The sequence below is a fragment of the Tauraco erythrolophus genome, chromosome Z, assembly GCF_009769465.1.
Source record: "Tauraco erythrolophus isolate bTauEry1 chromosome Z, bTauEry1.pri, whole genome shotgun sequence".
NCBI lineage: Eukaryota > Metazoa > Chordata > Aves > Musophagiformes > Musophagidae > Tauraco > Tauraco erythrolophus.
Genome location: NC_141496.1, coordinates 54,564,446 through 54,584,686, shown reverse-complemented (window position 1 = coordinate 54,584,686; position 20,241 = coordinate 54,564,446). Strand labels below are relative to the sequence as shown.

Genomic DNA, 20,241 nt, shown 5'->3' with positions numbered 1-20,241 from the left:
GACCACTTCCCCTTCTTTGCACACAGGTTTTCCTAGCAACATTTGAGAGGGCCACAGTCAGGAAGAAATCAAACTGTAGCTCTGATAAGACCCCAGAAAGCTTTTCTTCATTCTAATAAGAAACCTTGAGACATCCATAACATATATATCCTTTCTAGATAGGAGCTCCCTGCATTCTTCACTCTTAGAAATACTGTGCTGCCTAACATTACATTTGTCACTTATTCATCATCAAGTCCACAGACCATCTTCATCTCCTTCCTAATGTGAGACAAAGCTTTGCACAAGCCAACAGCTCGCTCCATCATTTAGGTAGCTTACAGTTCTCTATTTAAACACAGCTGGATCTCTTGAGGTGTGTAAGGATCTATCTCCTTTGACCACAGACTCGTGAAGTAAAAAGGCTTCTTACCTCCCTTGAAAAGAAACTGCCTGTCCAGACCACTTCATATCATAGTCACATTTTGACCAACTGGCTGGGACTAGTCTCTCTGGCACTCAAGTCAGCTTCACAGACCATAATGTATGGAAAACACTGGAGGATCTACAGATACTTTCCACTGACTATTTCAGAAAAGCTGGGTTAAACTGGCTTGAGTGTCCTCCCTTGTCTTTTCAGAAGAGTAAGTTTTGCTAAACTAGATATTCTGGAAATTATACTGGGTATTTTTAGTGCCACATCAGTAAGGAATTTGGTATCTAGTCAGTTATGTTACTTAAATGAGACGAGTTTGTAATACGTGCACAGGAGGATCCTGGGCATATCAAAGTTAAGTATGCAGAACTGGAATTCTGTGATTGTAAGTGCTCATTCCGACCCTTGAACTTGGTTTGGTTTTCAAAAATTCAGAGCTGAAATATGACATACATGACAAATCAAACAGCCTCTCTGTCTTCCCTTCAATAAGCTGAACAGACTGAGCCTCTTTATTCTCACAGCCACAACTGTGTTTTTCAAGATGCATATTATTTCTAAATCTTATCTTCCCAGTGATATAATGTAAATATTGCAAATAAGGGATTAAAACCCCTCAGTGTGGCTCTGCTATAGCATTTGAGTACATCCAGCTCACCACTTCATAACACGGAGTGTGCAGTGTGGTCTGTGTTTCTGACTCCTGCTTCTTCCATGCTGCGTGTATTTTGCAACCTCATGGCACTATACGGACAAGTTTAACTTCCCTGAGAGAAATGCAGAGAAGATACTTCTGTCCAAATGCATCAAATAAGGCTAAATGGTGGAGGAGGGCATGCTGGGAGGAAGATAACTACAGGGAAGGTTATGGTGGCTTTTTTACAGCATTTTTTGTACTCACCTGAGTCTGTTCTGCACGGGGTACACAGGGTTCTCTTTTATGAGCAAACTACCCATTGCCCAAAGGACTTCATCACCTCCAAAGTCTGGCACCATAGTCTGTGCTCTGATCTCGCTCCTGAAATATCCTGTCTGCCTCCTAGACACTAACACACCCAACACTCATGCAAAGAGGGAATAGCTTGAGAAGGAGGTCTTGGAAATCTGTTTTTATCACAAGTTGTATCTGACGATGCCCTTTTTTTACATCTTCCCATCTTAAACGTGGTATAAATAGACAGTAGTAAATACAACTTGTTTTGAATGGGACATATTACAAAAATAAAGTGTGAAACTAGCCTGAAAGAGCCAGTTTCCTAACCATTCAGTTTTACAAGTCCTATGAGCTAACCTAGGTAAATCTTTCTCCCGCTAAGGTGCCAGAGAAAGCAGGAAAGCAAAGCACTTATTTCAAAATCAATCTCCTCTTTCTGACCAGACTGACAACTTATCTTCTATTTGAGACCGTACATCAAAATTCTGTGTTCAGAGGTGTCTCTCACTGCTGCTCTAAAGACCATCTTATCCCAATCAGATTTTGCAATCTGACTCAATTTCCAAATCCAGGTATAAATCCTACCTCAGGTCAACTTCTCTTGCTTTCAGAAGCAGCTTCATCTTGTTATTTACATGTTTGATGGGCTCTGCACTCTTGGAGAGATGGGGCTACGGAAGGTGCAAAGACTTTTAAAAGACAAGCATCTTTCAGTTTCTACTTTTTAACTGCTACCTTTGAAGTCTTAACTACCTAATTCAGAGATGCCACTGGCTACTTGTGATATATTTCTTAGACTTTTGCAAGCTGTTTTTTAGTCCTGAATATTATAAGTCAATTATTATATTTCATTGTAATCTGAAACAGTCTTACTAGTCCAATGTTCCACAGGCTATATTGTAACACAAGGCTGGTCTGAATTTATTCATATTAGACCTATGCTTTTTTAAAAAAAAATAAAAATAATTCATTATTAGTTTATAAAGATCCTGTCATAGACAGTCCACTGCAAAGCTCGATAAACTGCTCCACAGTTTGAAAGTTCTGAGTTTCTTATTTCTGAGTTTTTCTAGCATCAAATTCCTGCCTTGGAGATTGTTAAATCTTCTATTCTAGAAAGAAGGCTCTGTAATCTGGATATGTACAGGCCATCAGTGAGGCATTTCTTAATCTTTCTTTGAAAAGTTAAATATTCTGAGCTCCTGAAGTCTCACTTGTCATGTAGATTTTCCAGTTCTGTAATCATGGCTCTCTTCTCAACCTATGCAGATGATAATTTTTCTTCAACTGCAAATGCCAGAAGTTTTCTGAGAAACATAGGTTTAGAATGAGTCCCTGACCCTTGTGTGCTCTAGAGTCACCAATGCTCTGTGTATGTTAGTTATGGTACTAAGAAGCAAGCGAGTAACAGCATGCAAGAATGTAGACAGTCCCGCAGGCAACTTCTTGGAGGGTTTTCCAGGGTTGTAGGTTTTGTCTACTAGTGGACCTCACTCTTCTGTTGAATCCCACTGTCTAACTGACTGTGACATGTCTCTGCATAACAGTAAACCCTTTTGAAGTCACTTTGGCTGACACAATTCAGAGATATGGAATTCATGAAACCCTATGCCACTGACAGTGAAGCAAAACTAACCACCTGGGCAGGCAGGAGCCCCAAAGAATACACTGATTCAGACAAAAGCCCCTCTAGAATTCCTTCTGCATGGGCCAGCTCCCTGAACTTGGTAATAAAACCAAACTTAATTCTCAATTATGAAATTGCATTGTTAAACAAACATAGACCATGAAACTTATATGCCACCACAAAAATTTCCAGGAACTAACTTGATTAAGGCATATATGTGTCAACATCTGATTGATCCTTTAGCTTCTCTGGCTCCATTCTGTACCAATACTTTAGTGTGGGGCTTGGCTTCAGTGAGTAGAGAATCAAATTTTATGTTTAAAAATCCTGAACTAAAGCTTAAGTATACAAGTTGTCAGTGGTCAGGAAGCAGTGCTGAAAGCATAATTTCTGTACAGTGCTATATATTTTCTAGGTCTATGCTATGCAGAGAGAACTCATAGATTTATGTAGGTTGTCATTATCTTTTTAGATAGAAACTGCCATTGCATTTACAAATTTTTTATTCCTCAAGCTGTGGTCTACTAACTGCTTGTAGTCTTTAGGAAAAAGGGTCCATGAAACAGTTTTGTTACGGCCTGCTAGGCATTTTTTGCTACTGTCCTTGAAAATGTGGGACCTGTTGAAGCTTGCATGGTAACTAAAGGACTGTGCCATTCTCAACTTGCTAAACTATACTACTTTACATATAATATTTATCTGCAGTTATGAGGTTTTTCATTAATGTCCAGTTTTTGAAATCTGCAGTTACAGTCATGTAGCCTGACTATGATCTTCAGGATTGCTTTTCTGAGATGTCTCATTTTTTAAATGAAACTTGTAGGTTCTACTGGCTAAACTAAAACATCAGTCTGGGGTTTTGTTTATGGTCTGAAAGTGGATGCCTATTTGTTTAATGTGATTGAACTTTGCTTGTCAATCTATATTCTGACTTTCTGTATATTTTGTCCAGGAGTAGTTTTAGCTGCTATCAGCACATGTGTGACAAACCAGATGGAATGCCATTGTTTTTGAAGTACAGGAAAACATTTTTCAGCTCTTTAGATGTGTTGTGCCAGTAGGAAACACAGGATTGAGCTAGAAATCACTGTGAGCCAACAACGAACAAGATAAGGTTAAGTGACAAATCACTAAAGTATGGAAAAAAAGGAAGCAAAGTAGCTCAATTTCTCATTTCCTTTTCCTCCTCTGCAAAAAAGTCAGAATGATAAATGCCAAGCAATAATGAAAAATGCTCGTAAGATCTCTTTTTAACTCTGTTGAGAGCAAACCATGAAGGCACTATCAGTGTTTCTCCCAGTGGACAAACCTTGCCACAGAACTCACCATTGTTATTGGCACAGACTAACACCAGGGCTGGTAAGCTCAGCAGAAAAGCTCATGACAGAGTAACCTGGAGACGTGAGTGACCATGATATCTTATTAGTATTTGAAATGGGATGATATGCATTCCCGTGTCAGTGCTTTTTATATTTCTACATATTTTGAAAATGATTGTACCCACAGTGGTATGGAGGGAAGGGGATGTTATAGCCTCTGGGATCTTTCTGAGGGCTGTTGCCTCCTGCTGAGTTCCTGCATGCTCTGGTCGCACCATCAGCGCTTGCAGCCCAATATTGACTTACCTCTGTGAGTGGTAAGGCTCATGGTTTCACAGATCCCACGTTCAGAGCTCAGAAGCAATCACCTATAAGCAGAGGCAGCTCATCATTGAGCCAGATCCTCATTTTATTGCCTCAAAGGCTGATGTGGAAACCATACTTCAGGCTTATGGCTTCAGGATCTTCCGCACGTGGTATTTCTCCGCAAGACACAACAGCACACTAAAAGTATGGTTAATATCAGGATTTTTGTGATTGTTTATAAGCACTCTGCTCCACTCATTAGGCAGTTTTTATTGCTTTTGGGGATAATAATCCAGAAAAGAAAAAATAGACAAGAGTAGAGCTGACAATAAGACACAGGAAAACTGTTCTGAGTGAAACTTCTGACGAATCTAAAGATATCAGGACCCCAAGTCCAACTTTCAGAATGACACAGGGACTCTGACATCTGAATCCCACCAAAAGGCAGGGCTAAATTTTTAATACCAAAGTCTGCAGTGACTCGGCAACGGCTGTTAAGTTTCTTTAAAACATGTTTCTGCTCTTGAAGTGACTCTGTAATGAAGCTTGACAACTCAGTGAGGCAGAGGTAGCCAAAAAACACTTATCATATCTGACAAAAGGTAGAGAACTCCTGGAAGAGGAAGAGGGGTCCAGGAAGAGGAAGAAGGACCACAAAGGTGAGATCGTATGACATCCATAATCTTCTAATTACCAAGGAGCTCATCAGTGGGTCAACACCTGATGTGAATTACAACAGCCTCCAGGGTCTTGCAGTCTGTTGCCTGACAACAGCTCCTAGGCGCCATTCGAGCAATCACAAACCAGTGTCCCTGTTGTTCTTTCCTCAGACCACATGCCTTCCCCCAGCCAAAAGAGGGAGGGACCACACCCGTCCAGCTCCGCCAGCGACTCTCCTTACGGTGGAGACGCTAATGAGGGCAGATCTGCAGGGTTTACACAGCTTTGCACTGTAGAACAGAAACTGAACCTTTGACTTCTGAAGATATCTATCTTCAGACAATACAGTTCTCATTCTGAAGATGAAAGGGCTGCTGAGGTGCCATTGATTGTTTTGGAAATTATTTTCACCAAAGAATGCTGGTACATCTCCCAGTCTGAATTAACAGCCTGGCAGGGCTGGAGCCAGAAGCGTTCCTCTAATAACAGAACAATGATATTACTTCTTATTTCACTTACACCACAAATCACACAGCTTGATAGCTTGGAAAAGAAAAGTTGCTGGTACCGATATTTCATTTTAGTGTGTATGAAGACATCGACTTCATCTGATTTGTAAGTACAATAGTAAGTGTGAATGCTCTTAGAAAAGTCACGTTGGTCACGTAAGACATAACAGTCAGCTCTAGGGCCTTAAGCTTGAAGGTGAAAACATGCATGAGGTATAGTTTCTTTCACGGTATCCGGAAGCCTATATTGCTGATTAACAACTTGCATTAGATTTTGTCATATATTTTGAATAATATCACTGCCTACTTCATAAAACACTTCGGAGTAAAATCATAATAAAAAGTGCATTCTGCTGTACCTTGTTAAAGTGAGAATTAATTCCTTCATGTGTTTAACCTATTCACTGATGTGTTTTGGCACTGATTCTGCTACGTGACATAACAGCATTTTTCAAAACAGCACATTGAAACACCTTCCCCGCTGCTTTCTTGTATAATACCTATACTTCTTGTGCCTATACTGGCACTCTGTTATGGTCACATTGGCAGAGTGGTATTTTATTCGAGCCATCTGACACACTATGCTTGTTTAGGCTTGACAAAAAATATATTTTCTTTTACCAAGTTCATGACAAAGATGTGTCCTCTAACTTCTACAAATTTTTGTATGATTGGTTTATTGAGCTGAGGATAAATCACATAGTATCATTCTTAAGCAAGAAATGCTCTGAGAGCATTTTTGGGGTGTTTTCTAAAATCGGCCACTCTGCTTACACCCACGGCTGGATCCTTTTACATGAGAATGTTTCACTTGTAGCAGGCAAGGGCTTCACGAGCTTCAGTGTCCCATGAGGATGTGAACACTGCAGTGCTCCATGGATTTAAACTCTGAGTGAGAGTCAACAAGATAGTCTTGTTCCAAAGATGGCCAAGGACAAAGAACCCTACAAAAACAATAAATCCAAAGGAGCTACTTGGTTTCTTCGATGGAAGTACTTACACTAACTAGACAAGTCTTTGATAGAGGGGAAACAAAATTTTCAAAGAGCTAATTTTCCTTAACAACATGTCTCTGACTTTTCTTCCACTGAGATTCAATGAGTTACTCCTCATTGAAACTCTTATTTCCTGAAAGTTGTCTGAAGCTTCTGCTTCTGAAACAGTAGGTGAATACATTCACTGGGCAAGGGATGTGTTGTCAAATGTCCCTGCAGACAAGGGAGCTCCTGACTTTATACCATCTCTTCTAGTCTCACAGATTTGTTGAAAAACAAGACCTAAGATGGATTCCTGTGGGATGCTGTCTTGGCGATCTCTGCAGTGAAAGACCTCTAACTGCTAGGGCTCATTTCTTTCTGTCCTTTGCTGAACACAAAAAACCAAACATGCCATGTAAAATAGGAAATGCATGCAGAAGGTACAACTTCTTTCAAAAGTCCAGATAGCAAAATCTGAAAGGCTGTGAAAGGAGTGGGCCTGAAGAACATCACAGAGATGAAGACATCCCCTTCATCCCCAGAGATGAAGACAGTACAGCGATTCAGAAAGCAGCCTGGGAGGATTCTTCATGTGGGTTCTCCTGCACTCAACAAAGCACAGGATCAGGAGAAGGAAGATGATAGTTAACACTACTTTCAAGTATTCGTATGCCATCTCTCTCAAACTGTGGTTGGTTTCAGGGTAACAGTACTTGACTGACAAAAATTAGGCATTTTGGTACTACTGGGCTAAAAAAATCACCATATTTGACCTTACACTGCGGTAGTGACTGCTGATTTTATTCCAGAGGCTTTTGGATCACATAATTTGACGACACACTGCAGTTTTGATGTCCATGGCTCTCCAGCTGGATTTTATTCCTCTCATAGTTTGGCTGAAAGGTATGGGTGCATACATGTGTGGTGTGGTGTGGTGAGCATGCATGCATACGTATGCACATGTGTTACATCCACTTCATGTCGCAGGTTTCAGTTTACAGGACCGCTGGTGGACGATCAGTCTGTCTGGAAGAAAAGTACGCCCACAAATATCACATGGAACTAGCTGGTTCTGGGCGCTGATCCAGGCAGCCTCATTTAAAGAATCAAGATCATAGAAACCTTTGGCTGGAAAATTAAAAAAAAAAAGTATCAGCTTTCATTCTGGAGACCCACATTCAACTCTTCATGGAAAATATTTTCAGGAAATACCTGTTGACTGAGCCTTTCAGTTTAACCAAACCATATTGCTTTTGCAAATGAAAAAGAAAGAAAAGAAAGAAGCAAAAGAGCAAAAAATATAAAAAAAAGACTCTGCTTTTTGTCACAGGGGTTGAATTAAATTAACTTCAAACTGAATGATTTTGTATTGTATGAGAGTACAAAGAAAACATCATGCTGTGTGTTATGATATGCATTCTCAGCTAATTATTAACATCTTTGCATACATACTATTATCAGCAAATTTCACTTTTTGGCTTTAGTTCCAATTCTGTTTAATGAGCATGTGTTATCTGGCCATGGCAAGGGGCGTGAGCGTATCATACTTGAGAATATGGTCTTTGTACTGCTCTGGACCAGGGGCCCAGTTTTCTTCCTGTTGAAGTCTGCAAGTTTTGCCAATAAGTGGAATAAAGCTTAGGCAAACCTAAAACCTTACAGACAAAACCTACAGATCTTACAGGCCACAACGTTCAGTGAGGCCATTGCACTGAGGCATCTATTGTCATCTGAACACTAACCCAGTTTTACCCTCAGTTATTTTCCACTGCAGAAAGAGTGACTGCTCTAATATCTCAGGAGCATTCTTCAAACACATCAGATGTATTTTCAAAATTTTATTTGAGTATAAAAAAGGTCTTTTCTTTCATCTTGAAATGGACTTTTACATAGTGTTGTTTCAAACCAATTTGCAAAAAGATCAGGTAGGTTGCGTAATACCTCAATTTAGATCTTAAGAGTCTTCATTTGAAGCGCACGCAGAAAAAAATCTACATGGCTTGATTTGAAGATGGAATTGCTTCACCTTTCTCAAAAGGTATGACAATACTGAAAAAGACTGAAAAACTGTCTTTGACTTTGAACTGTTAGCAACAGACAGTTTTTAAAAGAAAAGGATTTGTGCCTTTAAAAAAAATTCCATGGTTTCTGTTATTGGCACACTATAGAGCTCTTCATTAAAGGCCCATACAGTTTTAATATGATTCATATCCAATGGTTCACATAACCACAATAAGCCTTAGATCTCTTAATATGCCTGTTCTTAATGTTCTTTTTGTTAGAAGAGCAACCAAGTAGAGTTTCTTTTCTTGGCTGAGACAAATATCCCTTTTGCTTGCAGGAAATGAATGTGTATTTTCTGTACTTTGGAAAGTTTATTGAATATAAAAAAAAAAAGAGAAAGAGAGATGACTTTCTCCTCGCAGGCATGTGTTAGGCATTCCACAAACAAAACACTGTGTAATCAGGGCAGCGGTTGTCTTCCCGTGACACTTGAGTTTTCAGAAGAAGATTTACGTAAGTTATAAAAAGTTTTATGCAAGCAGTTAATATTCCTGAGCTTTTTTTGAAAGTTGCCTGTTCCATTCAACAACAGGGGTAACCCCTCCTCCCTAAGTTGAGAAGCTATGAGACATGCGGTACGTGTATGTGGTCTCAAGGTCAGTTATAGCATTTACCAGATGATCGAGAGTAAGTCTTACGGAAAAAGAACAACACTGAGATTATTTTCTTGAGGCCAAGAGCATGAGGCAACTGCAGGGGGAACAACAATTTTAGCTCAGGCTTGAGAACTGATCAGACTTGCATCAGCAAGCATTTAGGGACAGATGCTGGAAGCAGGTCAGTGTCCCCTGGGGAACCGTGGGCACACAACACCTCATAGGAGATGTGCAGCGCCTATTATGACTCACTGCATAAATGAGACAATTTTCTGATTCATATCTGGGAGCTTTCTGCTGGATTGTTTTCTCAGAGTGGTTATCTTTCTGCTTCCACTCCCTCAAAATAAGAACAGTGCATTTCAAAATAACCCAATTTGTTCTTTTGCGTCCTTCTCTTTCAGATGGAATTCTCATTTTCCCTGTCTTTTTTACCACACAACAGGCAATAATTAAAAAAAGCTTAAGAACAAAAAGAGCAAATACAAAGAAAATGTCTTTTGAACCTATGTTTTACTGCAGATTCAACTCTGCTGCTTGACATCTGTTAACCAAGTCCTGGTTTGATATTATTTGAGCTGCAACTATTATTATCTTGAACAGCTGGTTAGTGTTCTCAGTGATCCTGCTTTCTTCTGTGTGTGTCTTCTGGGGACATATTTCTTTGTACTGCTGTAAACTGATCTAGTGTATGACTCTTTCACAGTGAGTTGCAGGAGAATTTATCTACTTTTCCAGACATTAGGAGAAGCTGCGGCAAATTATGGGGACTATAAAAAAAAAAAAGTGGGTGAATTAACTGCCTGTGAGCAAGTGGTCCAAACTTGGCACAAAGTAGCTCAGATCAGCTGGCAGGGCCAGGGAAAGCATCCAATTTAAGTGGTGAAATAACTGTATGTGGGAATGGGGAAGTCTTGAGAGCAGCTTCCAGGCAAAGTATGTATAAGATTTCGTTAGGTCCTACAGCGAGCACACACCCCTGGGATGCCTATGGGAGCCCAGCTCTGTTAGGTGCTGGGGATCATCAATTTTCATTGATTTGAAGAAATGGTATCTAGGCAATCTACAAAACAGAACTCACAGTGCAAATGCACATAATTGGCTGAAATGAAATGTTTATTTTGTACTATATATGTTTTTTTCCCCGTGTTTACATTATAATGTCTCACAAAGAAAGCTTCTAAGGCTTATAAATAAAAAGGGACCAGTAACATCCAGTGGATGTTCATTGTAGAAAATAGTGCATTTTTATTAAAAAATATATTTTAACAAAAACCTGAAACTACAGTATGTGTTATAGGTAGGTTTTAAAAATACCTTATTTTCTACCAGTCATCACTTATCTAGTATTGTGTTTCTTATTTGCCCACAGAACTCCTGTTTTTGAGGCCACTCACTGTTTACTACTGCTAAGTGCTAGTGTCAGGCTTTTTCATAACTGATGCTATAGGTGTAAAACCTGGCTGAAGTATCTCTTCCTATGTTGCCTGAAGGGTAGCTTATTTTAATGACTGTATGTGTCAAGTCTGCACATTATTCTTGGATGCTTTTGCTCATTTTAAAATATACCTTTCTACAATGTTGAAAGTTGTTAAAAGGAAGTGATGTAGCTATGAAGCAGCAGGTTGCTAATCTTCTTGTGTTTTGATTCAGAACATACTGATACATAAAGAGAACTGTCTCAGGAGGCATGTCCCACAAGGCAATGACTACTCTTACTTGTCATGGATGCAGCACAAAAGGAGAATAGGATATTTAACAGAAAGTTCAAAAGAAGCCATGATGGCTACCTTCTCTTCCAAGTACTTGCAAACCACTAAGCTGCCACTTTAAATCTTTTTTTTTCCTTCCTCCCGCCTTCTTCCTCCCATTTCCTCCTTTGGTCTGTAGCTTACCTTGTACAGGACTGACTTCAGGCTTTTTGGGCTCTGGCCTTCTCAAGTGCTTGGGTAGCATGTCATTCTCCTGGTGCCATTTTTTCAGGCATTGTGGCTCATGTATGCTAATAGATTTTGTTCCATACTCACGCCCACATATGTAACAAATCACTGCTGGTGGCCGTCTTATGGCTTGTGCCTGCAAATAACAATTGTAAAGAAGAATAAATATAATTTCCAACATTAATATAGAATCAGAACAACTTTGGATGAAAACAATCATGCAGATTAAGAAACTGATTTCTAGCTGTGAAATCAGTGTAACTGTTTTCATCAGTTTTGTTTTGTCTGGATTCAGTCTTGAAGATTGTAAGAGATCCTGTGTCATTAACTGGCCACCTGGAACACGTAGGCGCCTTCTGCAAGTACTGGGCCAAAAATTCATGTGTGTCACCTAATTAATACTAAGCTTACAGGTTTTAGCTCTTTAATTTTCACACCCTCGAGTTCATGGAAATGCTGAGTCTTCATGTGCAGAAACAACTTCGCTGCTCAATCAGGTTGCTGCAGCACAGTGTCCATCTTAAATGTTGAAGCCCTTTTTTTATCTACCAAACAGAAGTTACATGGAAAGCAGCAACAAAAGCCTCTTCAACTGAACTGCTGATGTCTAATGAAGTAGTAGAATAGACCCCATCTCCAGGCAGAACACAATTAAAGCTCTGTGTCCAGCCTTAGTATCCCTCTTCAGTCAGACAGTGAGGGCATCTGTCTCAAGCTTGTTATTGTAGTCCCTAACCCCATGTTACTTCTGCCACAGATCAGTTAGCTAGTGAAATTCTTGGCCTTTGAAGGACTAGAACTGATCCAGGATATTTCATGATAAGGGAAGCAAAAGAAGGAACTGTTGCTTGTTTATCCCGAAGGTCTCAGCTTGAGCTCTGCCAGTGACTGCAGCAAGGACAGCCCAAGCGAGTCCTTGTTTCTGCACTGCAGATCTTTTGTTTGCAGAGAAAAACAGCTCAACAGAAGAAAAAAAGCCCTCAAACCCAAGCCCCACAAATACATATTCTAAGCTTGAAAAATATATAATTACGTGGTATTGTGGATTATGGACTCTACTGTGTCCGTAGGCACGTCCACGGCTAGGCGTGGTGTCAGCACCAGCCCTGCTCCAGGAGCAATGTAAAAACACAGTGCAGGGACAGCACTCCAAAGCACGCTGATGGATCTCACAACTGCCAGTGTTTCCTGCGCTCCTGACTGCAGAATACCAGTAAGAGACAAGCTAATCCCAGCCCTCCTAAAGGTAGAAGGGCAGCCGTGCCAGACCAAACACGGGAAGCCTTTCTCATTCAAACATGGGAGATGGGAATTTAATTTTTTTCCTCTGCTGCTGTGTAAGACAAAGCATAACCTGTTCCAGTATTTATGACTCTCTCTGTCATCCCATCAGTGTATTCAAGAAATTCTGGGCAGCTCTTCTCGCGTTTATGCTGCAGTCTGAAAATGTCATTAGTGAACAATCTGCATAAGCTTTCTTTCCTGTATCACACATGTAAACTCAATTACATGAAGAAATACTACTCTACAAAGTGTATTTTTGCTGGGAAAAGTTGGACTTCATCTGGAAAGTTCTCACAGTGAATTGAAATATAACTTATCCAAAGACAGTTTTTCCAAGGACATTTTCATCCTCTTAACTTTCAAATGGAATTTCCTTAGCCATCTTTGATAACAAGGGGTTTTTACACATATATATATATATATCATATATATGTATAACTTTGTCTTCCTATTCATAACTGAATATAGCAATAGCTGTTTTAAGAATGCCCTCTAATTTTTTTGTTATCAATTTTCACTTACTTCCTTACTTGAGCTCTTGAGCTAGACTTTGTCTGATCTGGAGCTAAGACTCTGGGTCCAGATACAGAGTATTTTGAAGGCAGTGTATGTTTCTTTTTAGGCTCTGGAGAGCTTTAGATAAGGACACCATAGTATAAACCCTTGAGGTCAGTGTGCATGCTGGCTATGAGTATGCTTACAGGATTTTATAAATGGTTTTCAAAAAAAATGTTAGGTGTAAAAACACTGGGAACACATTTTCCTCTCTAGTTTTCATTAGCGATGTTCCTGCCATTCAGTTGAATAGATTATTTATTAGCTGAAAACTAAGGAAGAGAAATCTGATTTACATTCCGTTTGTAGGGACTCTTTATGTACTACCAGAATGGGAAAAAGAATCCTGGTACAAATGGAAATCACACTTACTCAGCCTGCGCTGTCACAATAATTTCCACTGTATGGGGCTGTATAATAAAAACAAATGTATAGCTTCAAGGAAGCTTGAAGTCCTGATATGAGGCAGGTTAAAAATCACTTAAAAAATTAAATACTCCAAATAAATTTAACTTAACGGATGTAGAGAAATATTGTTGTCAAAATTGAATAGTTGCTTATCTTGGAAATATTTCCCTAGTGAACAGAGAGAGCATTTTATCTCTGGCTGCTTCGTTCAAATCCATTACACTCGTACTAAAAAAATTATGATGTCTTACTATTGAACAGCTGCCAGAGACCTGCAAGACAAACGTTAGTGATTTCAATCACTGTTTGGATACCTTTCCACAGTTCTGAGATAGTCTTTTTGGTAGTCTCACCTGAAAACCTAAAGATTGAATGAGTAGTACTGTGATCCCTTTGGATCCTGACAGGGTGTCTATAGGTGAGGTTTATGTTGTGACTGAGAAAAAACAGGCCTGCAGCTCAATAGAGGATTTTGTTTTCTAAAGTTATCTATTAGGATTGATTCATAACTAAATCCTATTTGGTGAAAAAAATGTTTAAGAAATCTGTTCAAGTAGAAATAATTAAAAACTGTGCAGAAACAATAGCAGAGACCAGAATTAATTAAAAGGAATCAGATCACTCTAAGGGTGGGATTATTTTTTCCAAAAACGTAGTGAGTTTGAACCGTCACCACACATCAGATTACATACATAAATTCTTCTCTGCAAATACATACATGTTAAAAAGCTGAAAAATAAAACCTGAAGGAGAATACGTTTACAATTGGTAGTAACAGCTCTTTTGTTGCTTAACTGTGGAATCTGAGATATGGTAAGCTTTATTTGGAATTTCTACAGCTGATGATATTTATCCTTCATTTCTTTTTCTCTTCAGAGTGTGTCTATCCCAAGTGTCACATCTGGAGGCCTGAAGTTTGAAACTAAACTATTTTTGGAATCACCACAATTTTCCAACCCAAACTACTCACAGGCCAGTGGCTAGGCTGTCTGCTCACTGCTTTGTTTTTCACTTTTAAAAGGGTTGTAGGGAAGGTCTGTTCCTGAGGATATGTGTTATTATAAAAATACCTACAAATACTCAACAGTGCAGTTAGGTTTTCCTCTAGTGTCTCAGTATTTTATTTTTGTCCAAAACTGCTAAGTATGTTTGCATGACCATGAATGAAGTTATTTAGCTCAGAGGGCTACGCAACTATGTATTTTGAATAGATCTGACATTACTTGAGGTTAGCTCTAGGCTGCTGTTACGGTGTTACATGAGGTCAAATCCTCCCATACTGCACAAAGCTTTTAATTTCTTCTTAAGTACACCCAATAAGACTGACTCCCAAACTTCTCTCTACAAATATTTATCATTCAGGACTGCACACACCTCCCCTTTTCTTATTTGTTTAATTATCCATGTGTTTTAATGGGAGGAGAGAAGGCCTCCTGCTCTAGGTCAGAGCTCTCGTCATAGGCTTGAACAGCCAAAGGAAGAGAGGTTCAGGAAAAGAGTGGTACAAACACAGCAACAGCATCATGTGGTACAGAAGCAGCCCTTTCCACACATTCACCTCTGAAAAGCAAGAGGCATTTTGCATAAGGGACAGGGATAAGCTGTGGCACGGCTCTTGTGATCATCCAAAGGTGTGTTTCACTGCCTTAAGGAGGGCTTCCAGCCACTGTCCCGACACAAGAGCATATTAATGTTAGAACCGGTCATACACCTGTGCATGAAATTTCCTTGAACACCAAAGTAATTCTGCCAGATGATAGAAGTAATTAAAGATTTTAATATCCCATTTTACTCCTGATGTGCTATCTTTTAAAAGAAACACATCAGTATGATGAACAAGACATTTGTGTAAAAGCAGAAAGGTAAGACGCTCAATTGTTCTCAATGATAATACTCAATAAGTTTCATTCAAACCATCCATTCACTGTACATTTTCATCTAACTTTCTATATTTTCAAAAATATTTGTCAGAATTCTTCTAAGAAGATGTTCAAAACTGCTTCAACTGAGGCAAAGTTTATCATTGACTTCCCACTTTCATTAGAATTACACGGCATCTGAAGTTTTCATTTTACCAGGTGACTAGATGACTTCATGCTAGAACAAGATACAACATCTACATTTTGTTGTTATACAAATTTTCAAGACTTATGCTGTGTTAAAAATGTGTTACAATACAGTAAAGGAAGATTGGAAACCTTATTTTTAGTTAGTTAACTCGATAAGAAGAAAACAGCAGATGGCAGCACCAGATGCTAGTGACATGTGTGATAGGATTTTAGGATCGGTGTTATCTGTTGTCAAAAAAACTGTAACGTATATACCCACAGCAAGTCATTAATACTCACTTGCATGTAGCAGACATTTTGGTCTATGAAAGAATAAAAACCACACTCTGTTCTGGTGCAAATCTGAGTTTCAGTAGTCCCAGACATCACTTCCATTGTCTGGGGTATCACATCAGAACCCAAAATAGAATTTCTGAGCTGATGTGATCCTTGGGAGTCTCTTAAGCATAGGCTGTTGTTTGCTTTACACAGGCAGACATGATTAACTCAGTTGTGTACATGCATTCTGAGAGAAAGGACAGTTAGTGGAAGAGATGGCTTTCAGAGTCTGTTGAGTCTCCAGTTCTAAAGATGTTTAATGCCGGACTGAGTGTTTGTCAGCAATGATACTATCTAGTTGATCCTGCACTTGTTAAGAGAGAGAGAGCTCCAGGACAGAGGCATGCAGGCAAAAGTGCTTGCTAAAGTTAGAATAGCTTTCACATGGTGTACCACCAAATCAGGCAGATCTTTATTTTTACAATTACGAAAATCCAGCTTTTTCATTTATGACTTCTTTCATTGCAAAAATTAATTTCACAGTAGTGTTATAGTTCTTAAATACACTCACATAAGTGTTGGGGGTTTTTTTCAGCGGTTCCTTTCCTCTCATGTTTTGCTGAATCAGGACTTTAAAAAGGTGCTCAAACAATTCATTGTCACAGTGAGTATGTTGGCTAAGCAAGGCGTGGACTGCCCCAAATGCTTTCCCGCTAGGACCAAAGCAGATTGCCATTTCACTCCACTACTAGTCTTTTTCAATAGAATTAATGAGCAGCTGAGTAGCTGGTAAAGTGAGCAAAATTAAAACCATATGATGGGAAAAGATGAAGACTTCAGAGGAGACCTAGACCTTGTCCCTGTTCATAGCGATCCTGCAATCCTTCCGTGAGTTTACTGTTTTTCAACATCCTTCAATGTGCAGACTTCTCAAAATTTCAACTGGAAGTGGAAACCCTCATACAGAGAACTAAACCTATGGAAAAGAGGCTTCCTTTGACCACTTCTTACAAGCAGTCTGCGAGTCCTGAGCAGCCCCTGAAATCACAGGATATTTCTTTCACTCTTGTGATTCCTATGCCTGCCTTTAATGCATACCTCTGTACAAAAGGACAGCTCTGAAAACAACAAAATAAAGGCCCTCAAAGAAGTAAAAGCCATCATGCCTTCCATCATTGTTAATCATTAATCGTCATCATTAATAATAAAGAGTCCTTCAGAGTCAACTACAAACTGCAAGCTGTACAGCCTCATTAGTTCTGTGGCAGCTGATGAACTGCAACTGCTTGGAAGTAAATGAGGAAACCTGCTGTACACACAGAAGGAGGAACAGATTTGAAAACATTTCATCCTGGCTCTGCAGAGCTCACAGAAGTAAAAAGTGGTAATAATGTTGTTGTTCAACAAGTCAGCAGATGTGACTGAGTCCACACAGGGAGCAGTCATGTTGTGCAAGAGGGCAACGTTTTTACAGAGTCACTCTCAATGCCAAACCACACTCTAAACTTGTTTTTTTATGACATTGTAACTAAGGACATTCCCTCCCAGCCCCCTTTTTTTAAAAACATCCAGAATTATATGTGATGGACAAAAATCTCTTCTTCATGGCCATGTCTTTCACTGAACAATCACCTTTACAGCAATGCCAGTTTTTTGGTAAATAGTGCGAGGTAGTATAACACAGCAAAAACATCTTTCTTACAGCTGTAGGTGCACCTGCGCAGCACTTTGAACTGTTTATGGGTTATTTGAAATTTGCTGATAAAAGACCTGAGGAGTGGACCTAATTTGTGAATATCTATCAATTAGTGGCCTCAAACAGCATAATATAAAAAATGCCTCAGACTGTCTTTATTCTCATGTTTCTAAGGGTAATGCTATTATTTCCATTTTATTCAGCAGCTGGAAAACTGAAATACAGTATGCTTTGACTTTTAAAACATTTTCAGAAGTGTTCTGAATGGTATTGCATTCCTTTGGTGACTGAGAAAGCTAAATCCCATTTTCAAAATTAATGTAGGAAATCAGGAGTCCAACTCTCATCGGAAAAAAAAAAAAAAAAGTCTTTTATTTTAGACACTGGGCCTAAATTTAGACCTCTATCTTTTTACAAAACTCCTGGCCAGAAGACAGCTTGTGCAGAAACAAATGCAGAAAAAATATGTCTTTTTCCAAAACTTTGTGTAGCTTTTGGATAATGTGAATCAGCTTCTTCATTCTTGGAGCTTGAATCAAATTCATCGGAAATAAATGTGCAGTCTTATTTATTTGGTTGTTGTTATACTCCGAGCTGCTGCCTTTGAACATGCAGTCCTCAGTAAATTTGTGTTCCACTCCAAGATTAAGAGTAATGGTAAAAATTGAAAATCACTGAAGTGCTTGCAAGATAGAAACCATCATATTTCACGTTAACTAAACAGAAATACCTAATATCTGCTAAAATATATAACATTCAAAGCTTGCCTAAGCTGCTTAACAGAATCTCCTAGGGAACTATAGCACATAATGGCCACTTTTGGTGATGTAACTCTCATAGGACCACAGAGCATAAGAACCCAACTGCTCCTCTTCAACCGGAAAATCAAACCAAACAGGAATAAGTATTTTTCCTTACACACACATTATCCCACTTTCCTTCACCTATTATTCAGCAAAGAAATGTTTGCACAGAGCCAAAAGATCCTTCTGAAGGAAAGTGATTTTAAATTTAATAGGAACTCAGTCTGCTCTGGAGTGCCCAGCATCAAAGTGCATCCTCACCCCTTCACACAGCACTTGCTTAGCAATTTACCTTGTCTAATACGGCCAGTGGAGCCTTGCTCTTTCCTTGACGGGTCTTAGATGGATCATCACTTGCTGAGCCAGATCCAGAGCTTGGGCCTTTACCAGAGTTATGGGGGCTAGAATTTGACAGTCCCACACCACGGCTACCTCCTCTGCAGCTCCTTTGGTGCACAACGAGACGGTCAGGAAGGAAGGTTCGTCCACAGTTTTCACAGGGCAGGAGCTGGGCTTGAGCACTGTGATAAGCTGCCTCATTTTCAGCTGTAAGCATATAGGAACTGTCAGTAAGGACCTCAGGTTTCCTGGGCTCTGCTCTTCTGAGATGCCTTGGTAGCTGACTGTTTTCAATACGCCACTTCTCTAGGCACTGGGGTTCGTGTATAGAAATAGACTGTGACCCAAATTCTCTGCCACAGATATAGCATACCCTGAAGCAAGGTCTTCTTGGTGGGATGACAGGCCGATTTAGTGGTGTCCGAGACATGTTTGAAGAATCTGACAGTTTTGATATTATTGCAGTGCCTGGTCGTGTTTTCTGAGGTCCAGTTTCCAGACGTACTACTTTGGGCAAAATTGTGCGAAGGTCTGACACATTAGACAGTGAAACTTGCTCTGAAGGCAAGATGCTAGAGACACTAGCAGGGGTCTCTCCAGCAGTTGGTAGAGCGTTACAGGTTTTGTTCACATTCTTTTTCTTCACATTTTTTTCCATGAAGGGTACAACATTTCAGGAAATATCTCTCTCTCCTTGACAAAAAATGCTTGGGAAAGTCTGTTATTCAGCACAATCCTCCAATCTTCTTAATTCAGTTTCATGGGCCAGAATATACTGGGGACTTCAAAGCTGGAAAGCTGCACCAAATGGCCGTTTCAGTAGGGAAAGAGCATTTCTGTGTTGTTCTGGTTTTCCTTTTGGTTTTACTTTATCCTGAAACAAATTAAATCAGTACATATTAATGAACACCATCTCTCTTTTTAAGGTTACCAACCAGTGGTTTATCACAAGGATCAATTTACCTTACTACTCTGTTTTACTTTTAAATAGCAGACAAATAACATCAAAAATATCCTACCCCTAATGATCAGCTGAACAATGTAAATCAGAAATTCTAGTCTCAGAGGGTGTAAAGTCATAAAGGACATGAAAAAAGATGGGTTTGCACAAACTGAGGCTGCTGAAATACATGGGGTTTGAGTAAAATCAATATGCTTTATTATCAGCTATTGACAGAACCGGTATTTCTGACACAGTCTTTAATTTCTAAGTCATTTGTGCTGGTAGTTAAACATAATTTCCTGGTCTCAAAAGAAATGAAAATAAGGATCTTAGTAGAGGGATGTCAACGTCCAATTTCCAAAGGGACAGTCAGCAAGGAAAAGGTTCCCTGACTGCAGGTTGGAGGAAATGATTAGGCATCTTCACTCAGCACTTGTGAGGTGGTATCCCTCATTCTCAGACCACCCTTGATTCTCCTCGTACAAAATAAATATTAATAAAATGGAACAAGTTTATCAATAACAGCTACTGAGATGCTT

The 20,241-nt window shown here is 39.4% G+C and overlaps 1 protein-coding gene across 1 annotated transcript; it reads right to left on the bottom strand.

Annotated features, from left to right (window-relative positions):
- Window positions 1–7,723: 7,723 nt before the first annotated feature.
- Window positions 7,724–19,417, bottom strand: ZNF475 (zinc finger protein 475). The gene is made up of 3 exons (XM_009980046.2): window positions 18,713–19,417; window positions 11,303–11,483; window positions 7,724–7,875 (listed from the first exon to the last, which is right to left on the bottom strand). The coding sequence occupies exons 1-3, from the start codon at window positions 19,415–19,417 to the stop codon at window positions 7,724–7,726; spliced, it is 1,038 nt and encodes a 345-aa protein (XP_009978348.2).
- Window positions 19,418–20,241: the final 824 nt, after the last annotated feature.

Excerpts from the sequence above, each read along its gene's own strand:
- ZNF475 (XM_009980046.2), bottom strand. The coding sequence starts at position 19,417 with ATGGAAAAAAATGTGAAGAAAAAGAATGTGAACAAAACCTGTAACGCT. Across the intron at positions 11,484-18,712 it reads CACTGGCCGTATTAGACAAG|GCACAAGCCATAAGACGGCC; the intron begins GTAAATTGCTAA and ends TGTTATTTGCAG. Across the intron at positions 7,876-11,302 it reads TGAAGTCAGTCCTGTACAAG|CCAAAGGTTTCTATGATCTT; the intron begins GTAAGCTACAGA and ends TTAATTTTCCAG.